At 47.9% G+C, this 16,576-nt stretch overlaps 2 protein-coding genes across 6 annotated transcripts in view; both read right to left on the bottom strand.

Annotated features, from left to right (window-relative positions):
- Nucleotides 1-343: 343 nt before the first annotated feature.
- Nucleotides 344-16,576, bottom strand: part of CLPB (caseinolytic mitochondrial matrix peptidase chaperone subunit B) — a 142,750-nt gene continuing 126,517 nt past the window's right edge. For all 5 annotated transcript variants that reach the window (XM_004768123.3, XM_004768124.3, XM_004768127.3 and 2 more), the window contains 8 exons: nt 15,542-15,597; nt 10,801-10,845; nt 10,264-10,425; nt 4,592-4,748; nt 4,079-4,152; nt 3,817-3,936; nt 3,490-3,594; nt 344-3,116 (listed from right to left, as the gene is read on the bottom strand). In XM_004768123.3, coding sequence (XP_004768180.1) covers nt 2,868-3,116; nt 3,490-3,594; nt 3,817-3,936; nt 4,079-4,152; nt 4,592-4,748; nt 10,264-10,425; nt 10,801-10,845; nt 15,542-15,597 — 968 coding nt within the window. In that variant the 3' untranslated portion in view covers nt 344-2,867. The remainder of the gene's footprint in view (nt 3,117-3,489; nt 3,595-3,816; nt 3,937-4,078; nt 4,153-4,591; nt 4,749-10,263; nt 10,426-10,800; nt 10,846-15,541; nt 15,598-16,576) is intronic.
- Nucleotides 7,565-8,669, bottom strand: LOC123389600 (60S ribosomal protein L22-like). Its single transcript, XM_045071533.1, has one exon. It carries the CDS (start codon nt 8,018-8,020, stop codon nt 7,634-7,636), a length of 387 nt encoding a protein of 128 aa, XP_044927468.1. The 5' UTR covers nt 8,021-8,669; the 3' UTR covers nt 7,565-7,633.

Genomic DNA, 16,576 nt, shown 5'->3' on the forward strand with positions numbered 1-16,576 from the left:
TCCTCAAAATCTGAGGGTTTTCCCTATCTCCTACTCTCCTCTCTGGAAGGTGGCCTTTGGGTTTTCTAATACAAAAGTTATCTGGTCTTGAGTTATATGCCGGGTGCTCCTAGCCACAGCTGACTGAACGAAAGACCGACAACCAGGCATAAGAACTTTATCTAATAGGAATGTTCCATATATGATGGTCACTGACTGATTGCATTAGAACCTTTAAGGAAAATCTGAACACCAAACAGAGTGAAAGGGGAAGAAAAGGAGATGGCAGCAGAAGAGAAAAAGAACAGTAAAGTATAACAACAGCAGTCACAAATCCTATGGTATTCGATTGGAACTGTAGGTATTAGTGCGAACTCATGATTTTTAATAACATACATACAGCTATAACAATTAATTCAGATGTGTGTGTTAACATGAATACACCTATTTCCTAGCTCTGTATGCCCAAAGGGCCTAGAAGTAATGACACTCCAGTAGTAATGAATACACCTAGTGTCCGTTCTTGAGGGCAAGGAATCATGAGCTATCTGGGAAAACAGCTGATGCAGGGCTGGAACAGGAAAAATATGAGTGAGCTTGGAACATCTTATGGTGCTAGAGAGAAAGAAGGGCTAAAAAATGATGGGGGCAATACCACAACAATACAGAAGCCAACCTGAAAGAATTCTCAATGGCTAAAACTGGGCCAGTATGAGCAACAAATAAACTACTGAAGTATGAGATTATAACCTACAGAATAAGACAAATATCCATTAGTTTATACTGATATAAATAAATTGTTGAAATAAATACATGGGAGAAAAGAGGGAGCTCTCGCCTATAGCAGAATACCAATTAATAAGTACAGATAAAATGAGTAAACAGAAAGTCAACATTAGGCCAACACAACATTAATTCTTGTAAGCAAAAAACACTGATGGATGCTAAAATTAGCAGGCAAAAGTTTAAGGATAAGTAAGGTTTTTACACAGCTTCAAAGTACCTCCTCACAAGATTCTTATTAATTTTAAAGGGGGGATTAGTTATTTTACAGTAGAGAAACCTGACCCACACCACCAGAGTCACGTGATCCAAGTTAATATCACTCCTTGCTAGAAGGCACTAGAAGGGCACATCATCACTTCTGGGGTAGCTCTGCCAAAACTGCAGACCCTCAATCTAATCATGTGAAAACAGAGGACAAACCCAAATTGAGGAGCATCCTATAAAATAACTGGTCTGGATATTTCAGAAGTGTCAAGGTCATGAAAGGCAAAGAAAGATAGAGGAACTACCAAGGGCTGAAGGAGACAAAGGAAACACGACAACAAAATATAACACGGGATCCTGGATTGGACCCTGGACCAGATAAAGGACACCAGTGGGAAAAATGGCAAAATCTGAATGTCTACCGATTAATTAGTACAGTGTCAATGTTAATGTCCTGCTTTTAATAATTATACTATAGTTTTGTAAGATGTTAGTATTAGGAGAAATGAGGTGAAGGATATATGAAAATGACTATTTTTGCAACTTTTCGTAAGTCTAAAATGATTTCAAAACAAGTAGGAGTGGTGGTAGTAGTAGTAGTAGTAAAAAGAACAGCAGTCACTGAGGTAGGGAGCAGCAGACAGCTCCTTGACATACTGGACGGTGATTGCTGGAGCATCTGCTGGAGCCCATGTCCTGACTTCTGACTGCCTCCTACCCACCACATGCTCATGGCATTCTTCCATCACCGAAGGGACTTTAATTCCTGTCTCTATTTTCTGCTTCCTGAAAGAGAGTAGCTAACACCAAGGGAGGGATCCAAAACCGTCCTGCAGGAGATGGGGCGGTCATCAATGATGGCTAGTATCGATGGTGCCCAAAGATGCACCAGGCCTCGCTGTGTCCTAAGCCAGGGTTGACACGTGCCTGGTTTATGGTATGCCCTTGGGGGATGGTGGGTGCGCAGACCCTCTGCTTAGTGACTAACATGCAGACTGCATGGGCGAGTGGTTTATTCCAGGCTAACTCAGCTGGGACAGCAGTATAGACAGAGCTGATGCAGACTCCTTGGCCACCTGGGCACAGCCTGATTTCATTATCACTCTTCCTACAGTTCCCCGATGTCTGTGTTGGTCTCCTGAAGGAGGCCCCATAGAGCTGAGCTTGCTTGGTCATTTGGTACTGTTGCCCAGTCCCGGAGCAAAGCAGGGTAGTGACCCACTCAGCCTTCCTCCTAGAGGTGCCTTACACTGGCTTGGTTCCAAAGCTGGAGAAACATGGTCTGGCCTGACACCAGAATGTGCAATGAGTAGGAACAGCTACCATAAGGCAGTGGAGTGGGGAAGAGTTCTATGGGTCCCTTCTCCTTGGAATTCTAGGGTATGGAAAGGAGGTAGCTACAGTCTACACTGCACAATCTCTGCCTGGGCCTCTGCACTCTTTTTCCACAATCTGTGCAGACATTCTGGGCACTCAGTTGCATGAAGGCCAGCAGAGGGTGGCAGGTCACAGCCTGGTACCTGTCTTTGCCCAGGCAGATCTGTTCTTAGCTGCCAAACTTCTGAGCTTTCTGTGATCATGATAAAGTTCCAGAGACTATAGGCCATGGGGATCATGCTGAAGGATAAAGATAAGGGGACTCCTCCTCCTCCCTGCCTTGAAGGGGGCGGGGAGGCAGTTCCTCTATTGGAGACCTGTTATCAAGTTTTTGGGCCCATAACAAAGGATCCAAGGGAGGGCAAAATCCCTATCTTTGACTTTGAGGTTGAGGAGGGGTCTACTAGGGATAAACAGGTATCAGGCTGGGTGGAGAGGAGGGTAAGATAGGTCAGTTGCCATGCCACAGCCGAGGGGCCTTTATTGGATGTTGAGGGCATGTAAAGGCAGGTAGGTAGAAGCTAGAGGTTGTGGCACACCTTCTCAGGGTGTAGTGGTGCCCGAATGTCCAGTTTGCGGGTCTTACTGTCCTTGTCAATGATCTCTAGCCGCAGCTTGGGTGGGCGCTTCTCAGCCTGGGGGGAGGGCAGCTCGGGGCTCTTGAGCAGCTGTTTGTCTGAGTCCTCCACAGTGATGCGCAGAGTGCAGCCGCCCGGCAGCAGGTCCTGCTCATAGGCAGCTGCCAGCTGGTTCACCACACGGCGTTCGACCTGCAGGTGATGGGCAAAGAGGTCAGCACTGCTAATGCCTGTGGCCTGTAGCCTAGACTCTTTCACTTACTACTACTAGGGCAAGTCAGAAACCTGAGCTTCAGCTTCCCCCTCTGCAAAGTGGAGCTAACAACACACAGCTTGCAGGACTAGGCTAAGAACTCAACAACGCCAGTTTCTGAAGTTCCCAACTTGTTCCTCATTCCTGGCTGGGGTTCACATGGCTTATCCTCCAGGACTCGGGGTTTTACTTGATCATCTTCTGGTTTGGGTTTTGAAGGGGCATCTGCTCTAGGTATGGGGCTATTCCAGGCTGAGAACCCAGGGTGGGAGGTATGGAGGTGCCTTACTTCTCTCAGGCTCCTGCGCTTACCTCATGCTTGATGGAGCGAGCACCATAGTGCACATTGTAGCCGTCAACCAACACATCTGCCACCTCACGGTCCCAGAGCAGCGTGATGTTGTGCCTTTGCTTGGCCTGAGATAGGTCAGATAAGAGCATGCCTGCTTGTGGCCCAGTGCTTTCCATCTCTCACCACTCTGGCCTGAGGCCTGGGACTGTGAGTGACTGTATCCCCCAGGGCCACTGGCCCATACCAACGTGCTCCATGCCCCTAGGGGGGTCGCTTCCAACCCAATGTTCCCTGATTTCCAAAGGGCAGATGACCCAACCCCACCCATGGGCAGTTCCTGCTCTTACTCTCTTGGCCCAGAAGTTCAGTTCCTTGTTGACAAGTTGGATGAGCTCCGAGTGGCAGAAGGGGAGGAAGTAGACAATCTCGTTGATTCTTCCAAGAAACTCATCCCTCCGAAAGTGAGCCTGCAGGGCCAGGTTAGGGGTAGGTGAGCTCTGTGACCCAGAAGGGGTAAAGGGAAATACTGGACCCTGGTGGGGAAGACTAAGGATGGCTAAGGGGATCTTCCCACTGGAGACTCTAGTAGGAAGGAGAAAGACCTCTTACTTTCAGGATAGGGCGTATCACATTCTCCTTGAAGTTCTTTGAGATGGTTATCTTGTCATTAATCTGGACATCCCCTGTGGAAAAAGAATCATAAACTGCCTACTCCCCAGATTTAGGGAGCTCTTGCTCCCATTTACAAAAACAGCTCTGGTCCTGCCCCTGATGGGTCTGTGTGATCCTGGTCAGGGTCTCAGGCTCTTTAGGCCTCAGCCTGGTCTCCACTTGAAAGAGAGGACTGGACTGGGCACTTCCTGAGGCCCCTCCAGTTCTATGTGCTACAAATACAAAGCAAGGGGTTCCTTAGTGTAGGAGTTGTGTGAGGGAGGGAAGGAGGGGGACAAGAGTCAGGACCAAGACTTGAGTTCTGACTTGGAAGAAGGGTTGGAAGGTTCATTTGCAAATAGAAAGGCGACAGATGTGGCCTCCTGGATGATCTCATCCTTGCCCCAGGAGATGTGCTGGTGGTCTGGGTACTTGCCCACCTGCCCAGACGGCTCAGGCTGTGTGCCATACCAAGGTTTTCCGCGATACGGTTACGGCTCATCTCCAAAGCTTCCTGTCTCAGCTGCAGTGCATGCTGTGCGATCTCGTCGCTGGCCACATTGGAGGTCATGATGAAGATGGCGTCCTTACAGTCAATGGTCTTCCCTTTTCCATCTGTCAGCCGGCCCTGGGAAAGAACAGTGACTGCACAGTCAGGAAGTGCTAAGCTTAGGCACCTCTTCCAGGAGGTCTCTTCAGAACCCCAAGCTGCTCACTCCTGCTGGTTCTCACTGTCCTGGGCTACAACCATTCCACCTGCTGATACTGTCTCCAATCAAGACTGAAGCTCTCTTTGTCATCCATCAGGTCCCCTGATTCATCTCTGGCACCCCAAAAGTTAGCTCGATTAAACATGCATCCATGCAATACACTTTTTTAGAGGCCTAATCTGGGCCGGGCTCTATACTGGGCACTGGGGCCTCACTGAACCTTTGACATGTTTCTTGTTAAAAAAAAGAAAAAAGACACTCAAGAAACCAGCAATGACAATTCAGTGAGTTAAGTATTATAAGGGGGAAGCCCAGTGAGTTAAGTAGTATAAGGAGTCATGTAGGAGCTCAGAGGAGGGTATTTTATGTGGCCATTGTGAAGACTAATATGGTCATGTTGGTGAAAAATCCTTGGTTAGCCAAGTTGTGCAAGTGCTCTGAACTGTTATTAGCCAGCAGACATGTAATATACTACCTATTTGTTGGTATTTGTTGTATTAAAATGAATGAGACGAATGAAACAGGTATAATCTCTACAACTTAAAGCCATCCTTTGGCCTGGCAGAGAGGGACAGAAAATAAGGCTCCTCCTTTAACCAATGTGGGATGAGGCCTTGGAATCTTTAGCTCTTTCTAGAAAGGACACAGATGAAAGAAACCATCTGTACTAGAGACAGATGCACTGAGGAAAGAGAAGAGACAGAATGACAGAAGTATAGCTATCTGGGGCCACAGAGTTCAAGGGCAAGAAGCTCCCACCAACTCAGCAAATAATGCTGTATCACTGTACCACAGTACTTTACAGTTATTTATGATGCAAGTAGCAGTCAGGGCCTCGGTGAGTGGAACCTCTGGGGGAATAACAGTGGACACCGGCAGGGCACTTCTTGCACCATAGGTGCTATGCTTTGTGTTCTCTGTACCCCACTGCACTCTCCCACCAAGCACAGGACCTGACAGGCCAGAGAACATGGCCCTGGCGACACGTCACTGACCCCAACCTGTCGGCTCTTGCCTGCCCTGGCCTCAGGTGGTAGGTAGTCCTCCAAGCATTTCCCTTTCCCTGGTGGTATGGACCTCACTCAGGCTCAGTCCTTGCTTCTAAAGCCAAAGCAGTGGCAGACCAGCCCTGGCCTTCAGAAGCAAAAAAGGAAGGATGTGCATTAACTCAGTACCTAATCCACGCTGGGCATGGTACCTGCTTTTTAGCCTTGCTTTACACTGGCCCTTGGCATAGGCTTCTTAGATTTATTTGTTCAATTTGAGAGAGAGTGCAAGTGGATGTTCTTGAGCTGTTGCCACTGGCTTCCCTGATCATGAGTAACAGAGCAACAGATCCACCAAGGGCAATTCTAGTTCTAGGGACCTGGTCACGGTATGTGTGTGTGCGTGTGTGTTTGTGTGTCTGTGTGATGTGTCCAAATGTATGCATAAGGCACTTGGCAGAGCTCATCCCCGAGGATGGAGTACACACACTGCTATACTGACCAGAACAGTAACCAGTGGCAATTTCATCCTAGGATCAAAGTCCTGCTTTTTTTTTTTTTTTTCCTAAACTGGGACGGGGATGGGTCTCAGGTGGGTCAGGGTAGCAGACATGGTGTATGAAGACCCAAAGGGTGATTTTCACAGTGTATGTGTCTCTTCCTCCTCCTCAGAGACTTTGGCAATAAGGACTGCCAAAGAGTCCTCTCTAAAAAGGGAGCTGTCACTGTCCCATCCCAGCAATGACTGGGTGTGAATGCTACCCCAGGGTTATAGGGGCTGTTTTCCCACTGTTTCTGTCCTTGAGGGAGGAGCAGAAGCAGGCTCTGCAGGGGCAGTGTCCTCCTGAGACTTCTGCCCTGCATGGCAGGCTCTGGGGTCATTAGTTCCACTTGGTGTTTTGCTGAAAGCATCAGGGCTCCTGACCAGACTTGGGAGAACTGAGCTGGGCGGGAATGAGGGGCTTCCTTCACGCCCCCAGACTGGAGCAGGAGCCCTTACAACTCCCAGCACTTGCCACTTATCCTAGTACAGCACGTATGAAGGTGGGGTGAAATGCTTTTTGCTATTAGTCTTCCCAACTCTTTCATGAACACCGAGGCAGAGACCATGTATTGTGTGTCCCATCCACTCTACACTGAACCACATTCCCTCTCTGACTTTCCTGATAGGTCACAGACTCTGTTATTAGCCCTCCCTTCTATGCATACCATATACCCCCTAGCTGAGAGAGCTCATCCTTTCCTGGGGCTTCTCTTACTCTACCTGTGCTGACATTCCTCAATCTCTGCTTCCAGTCCAGATCTGTCCTATGCTCTAGACTTCTCCAACTGATGACCAGCCTCTTGGGCACCTCCACCTGGTCGTCCCTCAAGTATCTCATTTTTAGCAATTTCAAACCTCAACTCCTCATCTTCCTCGCCTATCTGCTGCTTGTCCTCATGGGTTCCCTGCCTCAGCTGAAGGCAGCAGTAGCTGTCCAGCCACCCAGGCCAGAGTCCTGGAGTTGACCACCCCTGGCTCCTCTGTCTCCCCTCACATTCAATCCCTGAGTCCTGCACAGTCGGCCTTCTGGGAGTTCTGGCCAGCCCACTTCCCTGCTTCAGAGCAGGCATCCCCACATCTAGCCTGGATGCTTCACCAGCCTCCTCGCTGCTCCCCCTCTTCTTTCCGGTCCATTCTATCACAGTTACCAATAGGATCTTTATAAAGTGAGAATGTGTTCTTACTTAAAGCTTTTAAAGGCTCCTTTTTTTTTTTTTTTGTGATTCCTAGATTTTATTTAAAAATTATACTAAATATCCCAAACACAGGACTTCTAATCCTCGTCGTCCTCCTCCTCCTCGTCCTGGTTGATCTGGAAGTAGCATAGCTCGTAGCTCTCCTTGCTGTTGGCCAGCACATGCAGCCAGTCATGGAGGTTATTCTTCTTCAAGCACTTTTTGGTCAGATATTTCAAATACCTTTTGGAAAAAGGCACCTTGGAAGTTACAGTAATCTTGCTTTTGCTCCTTTCAATGGTTACCACCCCTCCACCGAGATTTCCAGCTTTTCCATTCACTTTGATTCTCTCCTGAAGAAACTTCTCAAAATTGGCTGCATCCATGATTCCATCTTCTACAGGGTGGGTGCAATCAAGGGTAAACTTCAGAACTTGCTTCTTTTTTTTGCCCCCCTTCGCCACCAGCTTTTTCACGGGCACCATGGTGGCTGCGGAGGCAGAAAGAGAGGTGGGCGGACTACCTTAAAGGCTCCTTTCAATCTAAAATCCACATTCCTTCGCCTGGGACCATAATTGGTCCCTGCCAACGTTACCCACTCACCTCTACTGTTCTGCTCTCACTTTCATTTTGCAGTCTAGTGGTGCTGAGCAGCTAGAGTTTCCTGGACAGACCAGGATGCCTCATGCCCCTGTGCTTCTGCTTAATAGGTGTCCGCTGTCAGCCCTTCTCCACTGTTCACCTAGAACCTCCTTAGTTATCCTGGAAGGTATGCTGAATTACTGTTGAATTAAGTTACTCAGCAGAGCATTTCCCTTGACTCTGTGGGCTCTGGGAGTGGCTGGAGTGAGTAAGACAAGATCCTTGTCCACAAGACGCCTATAAGCATAAATCTAAGTAATCTTGAATGGCAGCTTTGGTCAATGGAACCAAGGGCATAAACTTCAGAGATGGTAGTAGGCTGCCAGAGGCCACAGGAAGGAATTATTATCAACTCCCAGAAAGTAGTCAGTGGAGAAACAGCAGGGGAGGGGTACAGGGCTTACATATGGAGGTGGTAACAACCTGGAGGCAGCACTTGTTGCATCTCAGTCAGTAGCTGCCTCCCCTCTTCTGGGCCAAGAAGGCCATCAGAGGTAACTCTACAGAGATGTCAGAAGCTGCAGTGCCCATGCTCTCTGAGCTGGGCCCTCCCTTCCCGTGAAGGCTTCCCTGCAGATCTACCTCTCTCTTCTGACCCTGGCTGAATGGTAGTTATTACTGAAGCTGCAGGCTCTCAACTGGACTACCTGGGCTCCCATCCTGGACTCCCTCTTCCCAGCTGCATGCCCATAGGCCAATCACTTCTCTCACTTTACTTCAGTAATTACAGAGGCAATAATAATAACCACCTTCACAGGGATGGTGGGAGGACTAGATGAATTGATATAAGTAAATGTTTTAGAACAGTGTTTGGCACATAAAGTAAAAAATATCAACTATTATTATGTCTCCTTTCTAACCATCTACTATGCAGGGAGCTCCTAGAGACCAGGACTGGGCCTGGTCCATAGCTGTGTACTTGAATCCCATCAAGAGAATGGAACGAGGTGGGAGGTCTCAGAGCACAGGTATGAGTAACTGAATATGTAACCTTGGAAGCACCGGCCTCCATTCCTCAGCGGCTGGTCGGGGGACAGGGTAGACCTGGGGAGCTAGGAAGATAGCAGTAAAACTGGGGCAGGGACAAGGATGCTGGGCCAGGTTGGGAAGGTGATGGGCAGCTGTGAGTATATCTGGATCTGGGTCTTCCTGGCTTGGCACCTGGTGTGCTATTTGGTCCAGAAGTCCCTTCCTGCCTTTTGAGTACACTTGCAACATGGGAAGCAAAACACATTCCTGTTGTCCCCGGGCTATAGGGGGCTAAGTGGAAAGGCAGGCTGGACTCCCTCTGGACACGTGTTGGCTAATATAGAAGAGAAGCCTCATGCCCAGTTCCACAGGGCCCCTAAAGGAGGTCAACCCTTCCTCTGTTCGTAAGTCTCTCTTCTCTGCTTGAGGTTAAGGAGTGGTACAGAGAGGGAGAACTGAGACTCCAGAATCAAACGTATCTGTGGCCCAAACATGGTTCCTCTGCACAGTGGCTCCATGCCATAGGCATGACATTTATAACCTCTCTGAACCTTAGTTTCTTCTGTAAAAAGAGTTTCTACTCTGCCTGCTGCTATGATGGTTAGCAATAACATCTTTAGCCTAGTACACAGAATATGCTGAAAGAAAAGAGAGTTTTTCTCATTTAGAGCTCACCTTACCAGTAGGAGGCTGTCTAGTTTGTGACAAGCCTGAAAAGGGCTTGTGACAAGAAAAGGGCTCCATGAGCCAGGAAGTTCTTGGAGATTATCTTGGATTCAGCCTGTTTGTCACATGAGGCCCCTGATGCTTAGAGATGGAGAAGAGTTGAAACTAAAACTTCAGGTCTGTCCTGGCACTTCCACTCTGTGTCTCTCTAGAAGGCAGCCTGGGTAGCTACAGAATTTCAATTCTTGGGTAGTGCTGGTTTATCCTAAAGTGCCCAGCATGGGCCCTGGTCCAGAAAGGGGGCAAAGCCACATCTGCTAGGTGACTGAATGTACACATGTGGAAGTGGCAAATGAAGGAAGGGTCAGACAGGCCTCTGGGTCCTTGATTCTTATTGTTCATAGGTCCCCGAAGTGACCCCTACTCCATCCCAGCCCAAAGTGACTTTCACCTCGTCAAACAGCTGCAGCATGATGGTGAGCACATCTGGATGGGCCTTGTCCACCTCATCGAAGAGCACCACAGCATTGGGACACTGCTTCAGCTTCTTGGTCAGCTGGCCGCCCTCCTCGTGGCCAATGTAGCCTGGTGGGGACCCGATAAACTTGGCTACCTGGAGGAAGGAAGGAAACACACTGGAAAGGTCTTACTATACTTTTAGTTTCTGATGTGGACATGCACAGGAAAATGGCTTCATTCATTATTAACACTGCCTATCTCAATAAGGACAGTCAGACTTTCTTCTGGGGTAGTAGGAATCCTGCCACAATAAAAGAGTCTACAGATCTTCTCTAGGTTTCTTTTTCAGAGCAAGTCCTATGCAAAACAGATCGGTGACCCTCTTGCACATATATGCCCCCAAAGGATGAATCCCAATGCTGCTGGAGTTATCTCAGGTCCAAATGACAAGTCCCAACAAAATACCCACGCAGAGTGATGTTGATTCACAGGCCCTCCATACCATACTTCAGCGAGGACTCTCACTTACCTCATGCCGCTCTTGGAACTCAGACATGTCCAGCCTGATGAAGCCCTGTGTGGAAACAAGCAGGAGTCCATTTGGAGTCAGGAAGTTAGAGGGAGAGGGTTAAGGAGGAGAGCATCTCAAATATCCCCTAGGCTTTCAGTCCACACCAGTGCAAGATCTTCTATCCCATTCTATTTTTTTGGCTCCTTGCCTCCTTTTCTGTCCACTCCTCTCCCCCATGATTCCCTCATTCCCTACCTTAATAAACCCAAGTCATGTCCCGGCCTTTCTAAATCTGGCTCAGAATGTCTCTTTTTAGGCTTCTACTGGTCTTATTACCACATCAGCCATCCCATATTTCCTGAGGGCATTCTGTGTGTGCTAAAGCTACATCAGCGAACAAGTCTTGGTCTCCATCCTTGAGAAGAAGCCGTCAAGTGGGCAGGTAGACATGGGTAGAGTCAGCTACAGTCTGTGTGGGCCATGTGGAGAAGGAAGGGTGCAGCAAGTACCCAGCCAGCTCCATGGTGCCCTCAACGTTGCAGCTTTTGTGGGCACATGCCTCTTTGTTTTATATCACTTCTCTTTTGTGCTAAGAAATCTTTTAATTTATTTACATTTCTTCATTTCACTTAAAAGCTATACATAAGGCAGCTTGTAGCCCATCCCTCTCCACCACTGGGCCTAGGAGTGATCTGCTGGGAACTGGCCCTCTGGGGTGAGGTTCAACCACGATTAGCCCCAGGGAAAGGGTATGTGTATGTGTATGCGGTGGGAAGTTCGCGAGTTAATGCAGGCAGCGTTCACTCTTTTTCATGATGAATTTAGGGACTTATAGTTACACGTGCCCTGTCCCTCCACCCGAACCAGGGTTCCCCAGGCTCCTTTCCCACTGGCACACGTTTCCACCTCAGAAAGAGCACTCACTGAATACACTTCATCCAACAGCTGGGGATGACAGGGCACCAAGACCCTAGAGGGAGGTAGCTATCTACGTCTGATATCTAGGCCACATGCTGCTGGTCAGAACTGTAGTTTTTCTCGCATCCTGTCACTCTGTACCCGCAGTACAGGGCAGCAGAAGTGCTCTGGCAGGGACATGGCTTCCAGTCCTAGGTTGGCCACTGTCTCTGTGGCGCTGGGCATGCTGCCTCTTCTTTTGGAGCTGTAGTTCCTTTCTGTGGAACACAGGCTCCTGTTTCCTCTCCCTGCCTCACCAAGGGCCTGAGAGCACCTAATCCAAGAGATATATAAGGGTTTGGAGAACTATTAAGGCTACATGGAGGTGATCACTGCTCTTAGAGAACATGGGACATCAGCCAGCAAGCATTTCCAGAGGGTCCTAGGTAGCTTAGCCAAGGCTTGCGGAAGAAGGGGAGGATGGACATGAGGAAGCTCAAGTGCTTCCCAGAGGGAGCAATGCACTGAAAGCCATGAGATGGGTTCCTAATGGTAACAGTTGACAGTTCTGGATGCTTCTTTAAGTGCCTGGCAATGATCTAAACAAACTCAGGGCTCAGAACATGTACAAGTCTATGAGCTAAATATTATTATCATTTCTACCCTCCAGATGAGAAAACTGAGTCACAGATTAAAGTAACATGCCCAAGGTCAATCAGGTATGACAATTTAGCTCCAAGTCTGTGCTCTTAGCCACTAAACTCTACTGCCTCATATTTCCTGCTCTGTCAATCAGCGCTTGGCAGTCTTCATTTCTAAGTTCTGAGCTTTGTGTCTGGATGTCAAATGTCCCAGGATACCAGAAGTAAACACTCTAATGATCACTTAGGTCAAGTGTTGTGGGTTCTTGTCCTACTTCTACTGATTTGCTGAGTAACTCCAAACAAGTTTCCGGGTTGATTTGCTTGCCTGAATTATTTTTGGTTTCACATGGTCTTAGCTTAGGGTTATCTAGAAGTGAAGCAACAATTATGATAGTAATATCCAATATATACCAATCACTTACTATGTGCTAATGGTGTTTAGCTGTTTACATGGTCTCATTTAACCTTCATAATAATCCAATGAGATAGGCGCCATAACTGAACCCATTTTACAGATGAGAAAAAAGATGGGAACACAGATCCCAGCCAACTCCGGAACAGTTGAGAGTTGGTATTTGAAGCCAGGCAGGGGACTCAGACCTTTGTCACAGTGCCATGCTAACTGCCATCTTCCGGGCACTACTATCCTACCTCAGAAGGCCACAGAGCCCCTAAGCACTAGGGTGCTTTTGCAAGGATTTTTAACTAATAATGGAAGCTAACAAAATTGCTCAAATTTGGGACAAAGAGCAGAAGTTAATGAGAGAAAAAAATAAGCCAAAGATCTGAAAAAGAAATTATACAAATGTCCAAACAAGACCTTGTGAGGCAGCCAGGTCTAGAGGCATTCGTAACTTTTTAAAAATGAGGCCACTAAGGATCAGAAAGCCAGAACTTAAAACCAAGTCGAGTGTCCAGCTAGTGTACATGTCACTGAGCCGGCCCTACTGCCCAGGTCCTCTCCAGCTCCTGTGACATGGCCCTTCCTGTATATCTTTCCTTGGGTCCTGCTGTCATCAGGTACAGTCCAGGACTCTCAGGTTTTGAAGGCAGGTTTCATGCCTGCCTGTTACATGGCCAGAAAATGCCTGTGCTAAACACAGACTCTGAATGGAGTTGGTACAAGAGGGTTTTATAGAGGCACCACCTAGGATTTAAATATTAAATACACAGACGGTTATACTGGGTTTCCCATGCCTCACATCTCCCTATTTGACACAAGACTGACAAGTTTACAATCTAGCTGCCTACTACAACTAGGAACAATGGCACTGAAAGGAGAGTTGAGAGACTTGGATTCTGATTTTATCTCTTCCCCTTGCAACTGACACTGGACAGGCCCCTACATGCTATAGGGTCTGGGCCTTCCCATCTGAAAAGTGGCTCTAATTCAGCATCTATGTTATCTTCCTCATGGGGTTGAACAAGAGGTCGATGGGGTGGTACCGTGGAAAATATGAGGTGATGAATAAACATGAGATCAGGGCTCAGGCACTGATTAGTGTGCTAGAGCCTGAGCTCACTGTGACTCAGTATCTCGCTTTGGGGAGGGGTCAAGCAACCTGCCTAAGGCCAGTAGAAAGGAGAACTGGAGCCTGTGCTGAGGCATGGGCAGCTCCAGGGACACTCCTTGAGTGCCCAGCCCACCGCCTCTGAGGGATGATGGTATACTGTAGGACACTATCCCCATGCTTTCAGAAGTCCCTGCCCTGGTGTCAGTCGGCCCCTCGTTCAGATGCGCTGACTGAAAACGACCTGCATCATCAGTCTCTTAGCAAGCCCATCTCCTTTCTACACCAGCAAGTCAGCCGATGCTTCCCTTCTTCTTCCACTGTGTATGAAGACATATTAAGACAGCTTGGATAAGGAGATTATAATTTGTAATTAAATATTAACCTTTCTGACAGTATTAAAATTAAACCACTCAGAATTCTTCATCCCTAATCAGGTGGTTCCTGCCCGTAACTGTATCTTCCCTAATAGTCTTGCTAGTTTATGGCTCTTTCCAGAGTGCTAATTGTTTCAATCGCTGCCAACCTGATGAATTGTCTTAAAAATGCTATTTCAGTTGCAGCATGCTAATATGCTGTTCTTGCTTACTGCCTGTCAGGAAGGTCTGCTCTGGGCTTGGTTGAGGCAGAGCACAGCTACGGGCAGAGCCAGGGAGGCTTCGGAGCCTTTAGCCAGTTATTAGGCAGAAGGGGCTGGGGATGTTGCCATGGCTGCCAGGCCCTCAGGGAGGAGGCAAAGGGGCAGTGAGGCCGGAAGCAGGACGGAAGGTGGCTAGGACTCTGCTGTTAGTGCAATTTTGGCTGACAGTGGCCTGAGCAATTTCTCAATGCCTCAGCTGGGGAGGCCTTCCACAGAAATTAGGCAAGGGCATCTGGGGTCACAGGCAACCTCAGGTGGTAAGCAGGGGTACCTTAGCCTCCACACCAGAAGGCTGGGAGAAGAATGTCGGGCTTTAGTTGAAATGTTTCTGCAATCTCCAAGGATGGCTCTGACATCTCTCTCTGCAGGAAAACGTTTCCATTCAGCCGACAAAGTCAAACTAAGAAGGCCTTGAGGGCCCGAGTCTGAAAAAATATAGGGACAGTCTTCTCTTTCGGCGAGGTCCAAAGGCTCTGAAGTCATGGGGAAAAGGGTCTATGACCACCCCACAGCTTAGGGCTGTGGGAAATGTGGGAAATGTTTAAAAGTTCATATACAATGGAGAGAAGCAATATGGTTATCTTCTCATTCCAACTTGTTTTCTTCTATAGGCCCAAGACTCTCTCTAGCATGGCCTTGATGTACTAGAGAGTAATAATATCTTTCTAAACCTATTTCCCTCTCTAGCCCAAGTTCCTCAGAGCAGGGAGTATGTCCTAAATGCTGAGTTATCAGGATCTATACAATACCTGGCCAGAGCAGATGCCTGAAAATGCATTGATGAATCTCATTGGGTTCTCCTAAATGTCCTAGCAGTCAGGTAAGGCAAGGATTATTTTTACTGTTTCACAGATGAATAAACTGAGATACAAGGAGGTTGGATAACTTACCCAAATTCCTGGAACAACTGGTGGCCAAGTTGGGGTCAGACTGAGGCCTGCTTTCTGGGCCAGGGTCCATCTTTTTGATTCACTATTGCCAGATTCAGGGAGCTTAGAATTTTGGGGGCTAGCAGTAGTGGTGAGGTCTCCATGGCCTGCACATCAGGCCGACATCCCAGCCCTTACCTTTTTGGCATCTTTGTGCATGTATTTGGCTGTCTGCTTGGCCAGCTCTGTCTTTCCTAATAAGAAGGAAGGGAGAGGTGTTGGGTTAGGATTAAATGACTTGTCTTTTGGAATGAAAGAATATTAGAAATGGATGGACATTGGAAATAATGTTTTATGGATGGGCTCATGGAGGGTTGGTGACTCTCCCAGTCACTGGAGGGAGAATTAAAGGTGGAGTTGGAATCAGAATCAAAGTATATACTGCATCTTGATTTTTCTGTGGATAGAGATTGAGACTTTTTTTCTACAGCAGCATCCTAAGAATGGGGGGTGGACTTTTATAATCTAGAGCCAATTTGTCCTTTGAAGCCCAATGCAAACCTTGCCTCTGACACAGGAGCATTCTGATTCCTGGTCACTGTACTAAATCTCTTTAGACACTCACAGTCTTGCCATTCAGCCAGGACCCAGAGCTAAAGGCTGAACTGAGGCTGGGGGGCAGCGAGGGGTGGGGAGGATAAAGACTACTTCTTCTTGGCCTCATAGTCTTTCTTTGTAACATAAAGAAGAAATGACAATACCAAGTGGTGGCTCTGAAGGGCCTTTTGGTATGATGGCCAAATCTTCAGAACTCACTGCCTAGCAAAGGAAATCAAGTTCTACAGTATCATGGTGAGGTGGGGGAGTGCTAGGTCCTTGAAGATGCTAAGAGGGAAAGAAGAGACAACAAATGCATGAAAACTTGCCATCAGGACAATGATGGGAGGAGGTGGTACAGGTGGGGGGGCTCTGTGAGGGTGGAGAGTGAAGATGTGAGAATACCTCAGATAATCCAGCCCAACTGGCCAGAAAAATACCCAACCCATTTGACTAAAACCAATTTTGCAATGCACCCCACACTGTGTTGGCGACATCAAGGGTTTTCTTTAGCTTCCTAGAAGGTCATGCCCCAAGCTGTACTAAATAAGGTTGGTGTGCTGGGCAGTGGAGGTGGTTTAACTGTTCCCAAAGGGCAGTGTTGGGGATGCAGAGTGGCCGGACCAGAGCTATCAG

Source organism: Mustela putorius, unplaced genomic scaffold, assembly GCF_011764305.1.
Source record: "Mustela putorius furo isolate JIRA1106 unplaced genomic scaffold, ASM1176430v1.1 tig00003987_pilon_pilon_pilon, whole genome shotgun sequence".
Classification (NCBI taxonomy): Eukaryota; Metazoa; Chordata; class Mammalia; order Carnivora; family Mustelidae; genus Mustela; species Mustela putorius.

Coding starts and splice junctions, on each gene's coding strand:
- LOC123389600 (XM_045071533.1), bottom strand. CDS start 8,020: ATGGTGCCCGTGAAAAAGCTGGTGGCGAAGGGGGGCAAAAAAAAGAAG.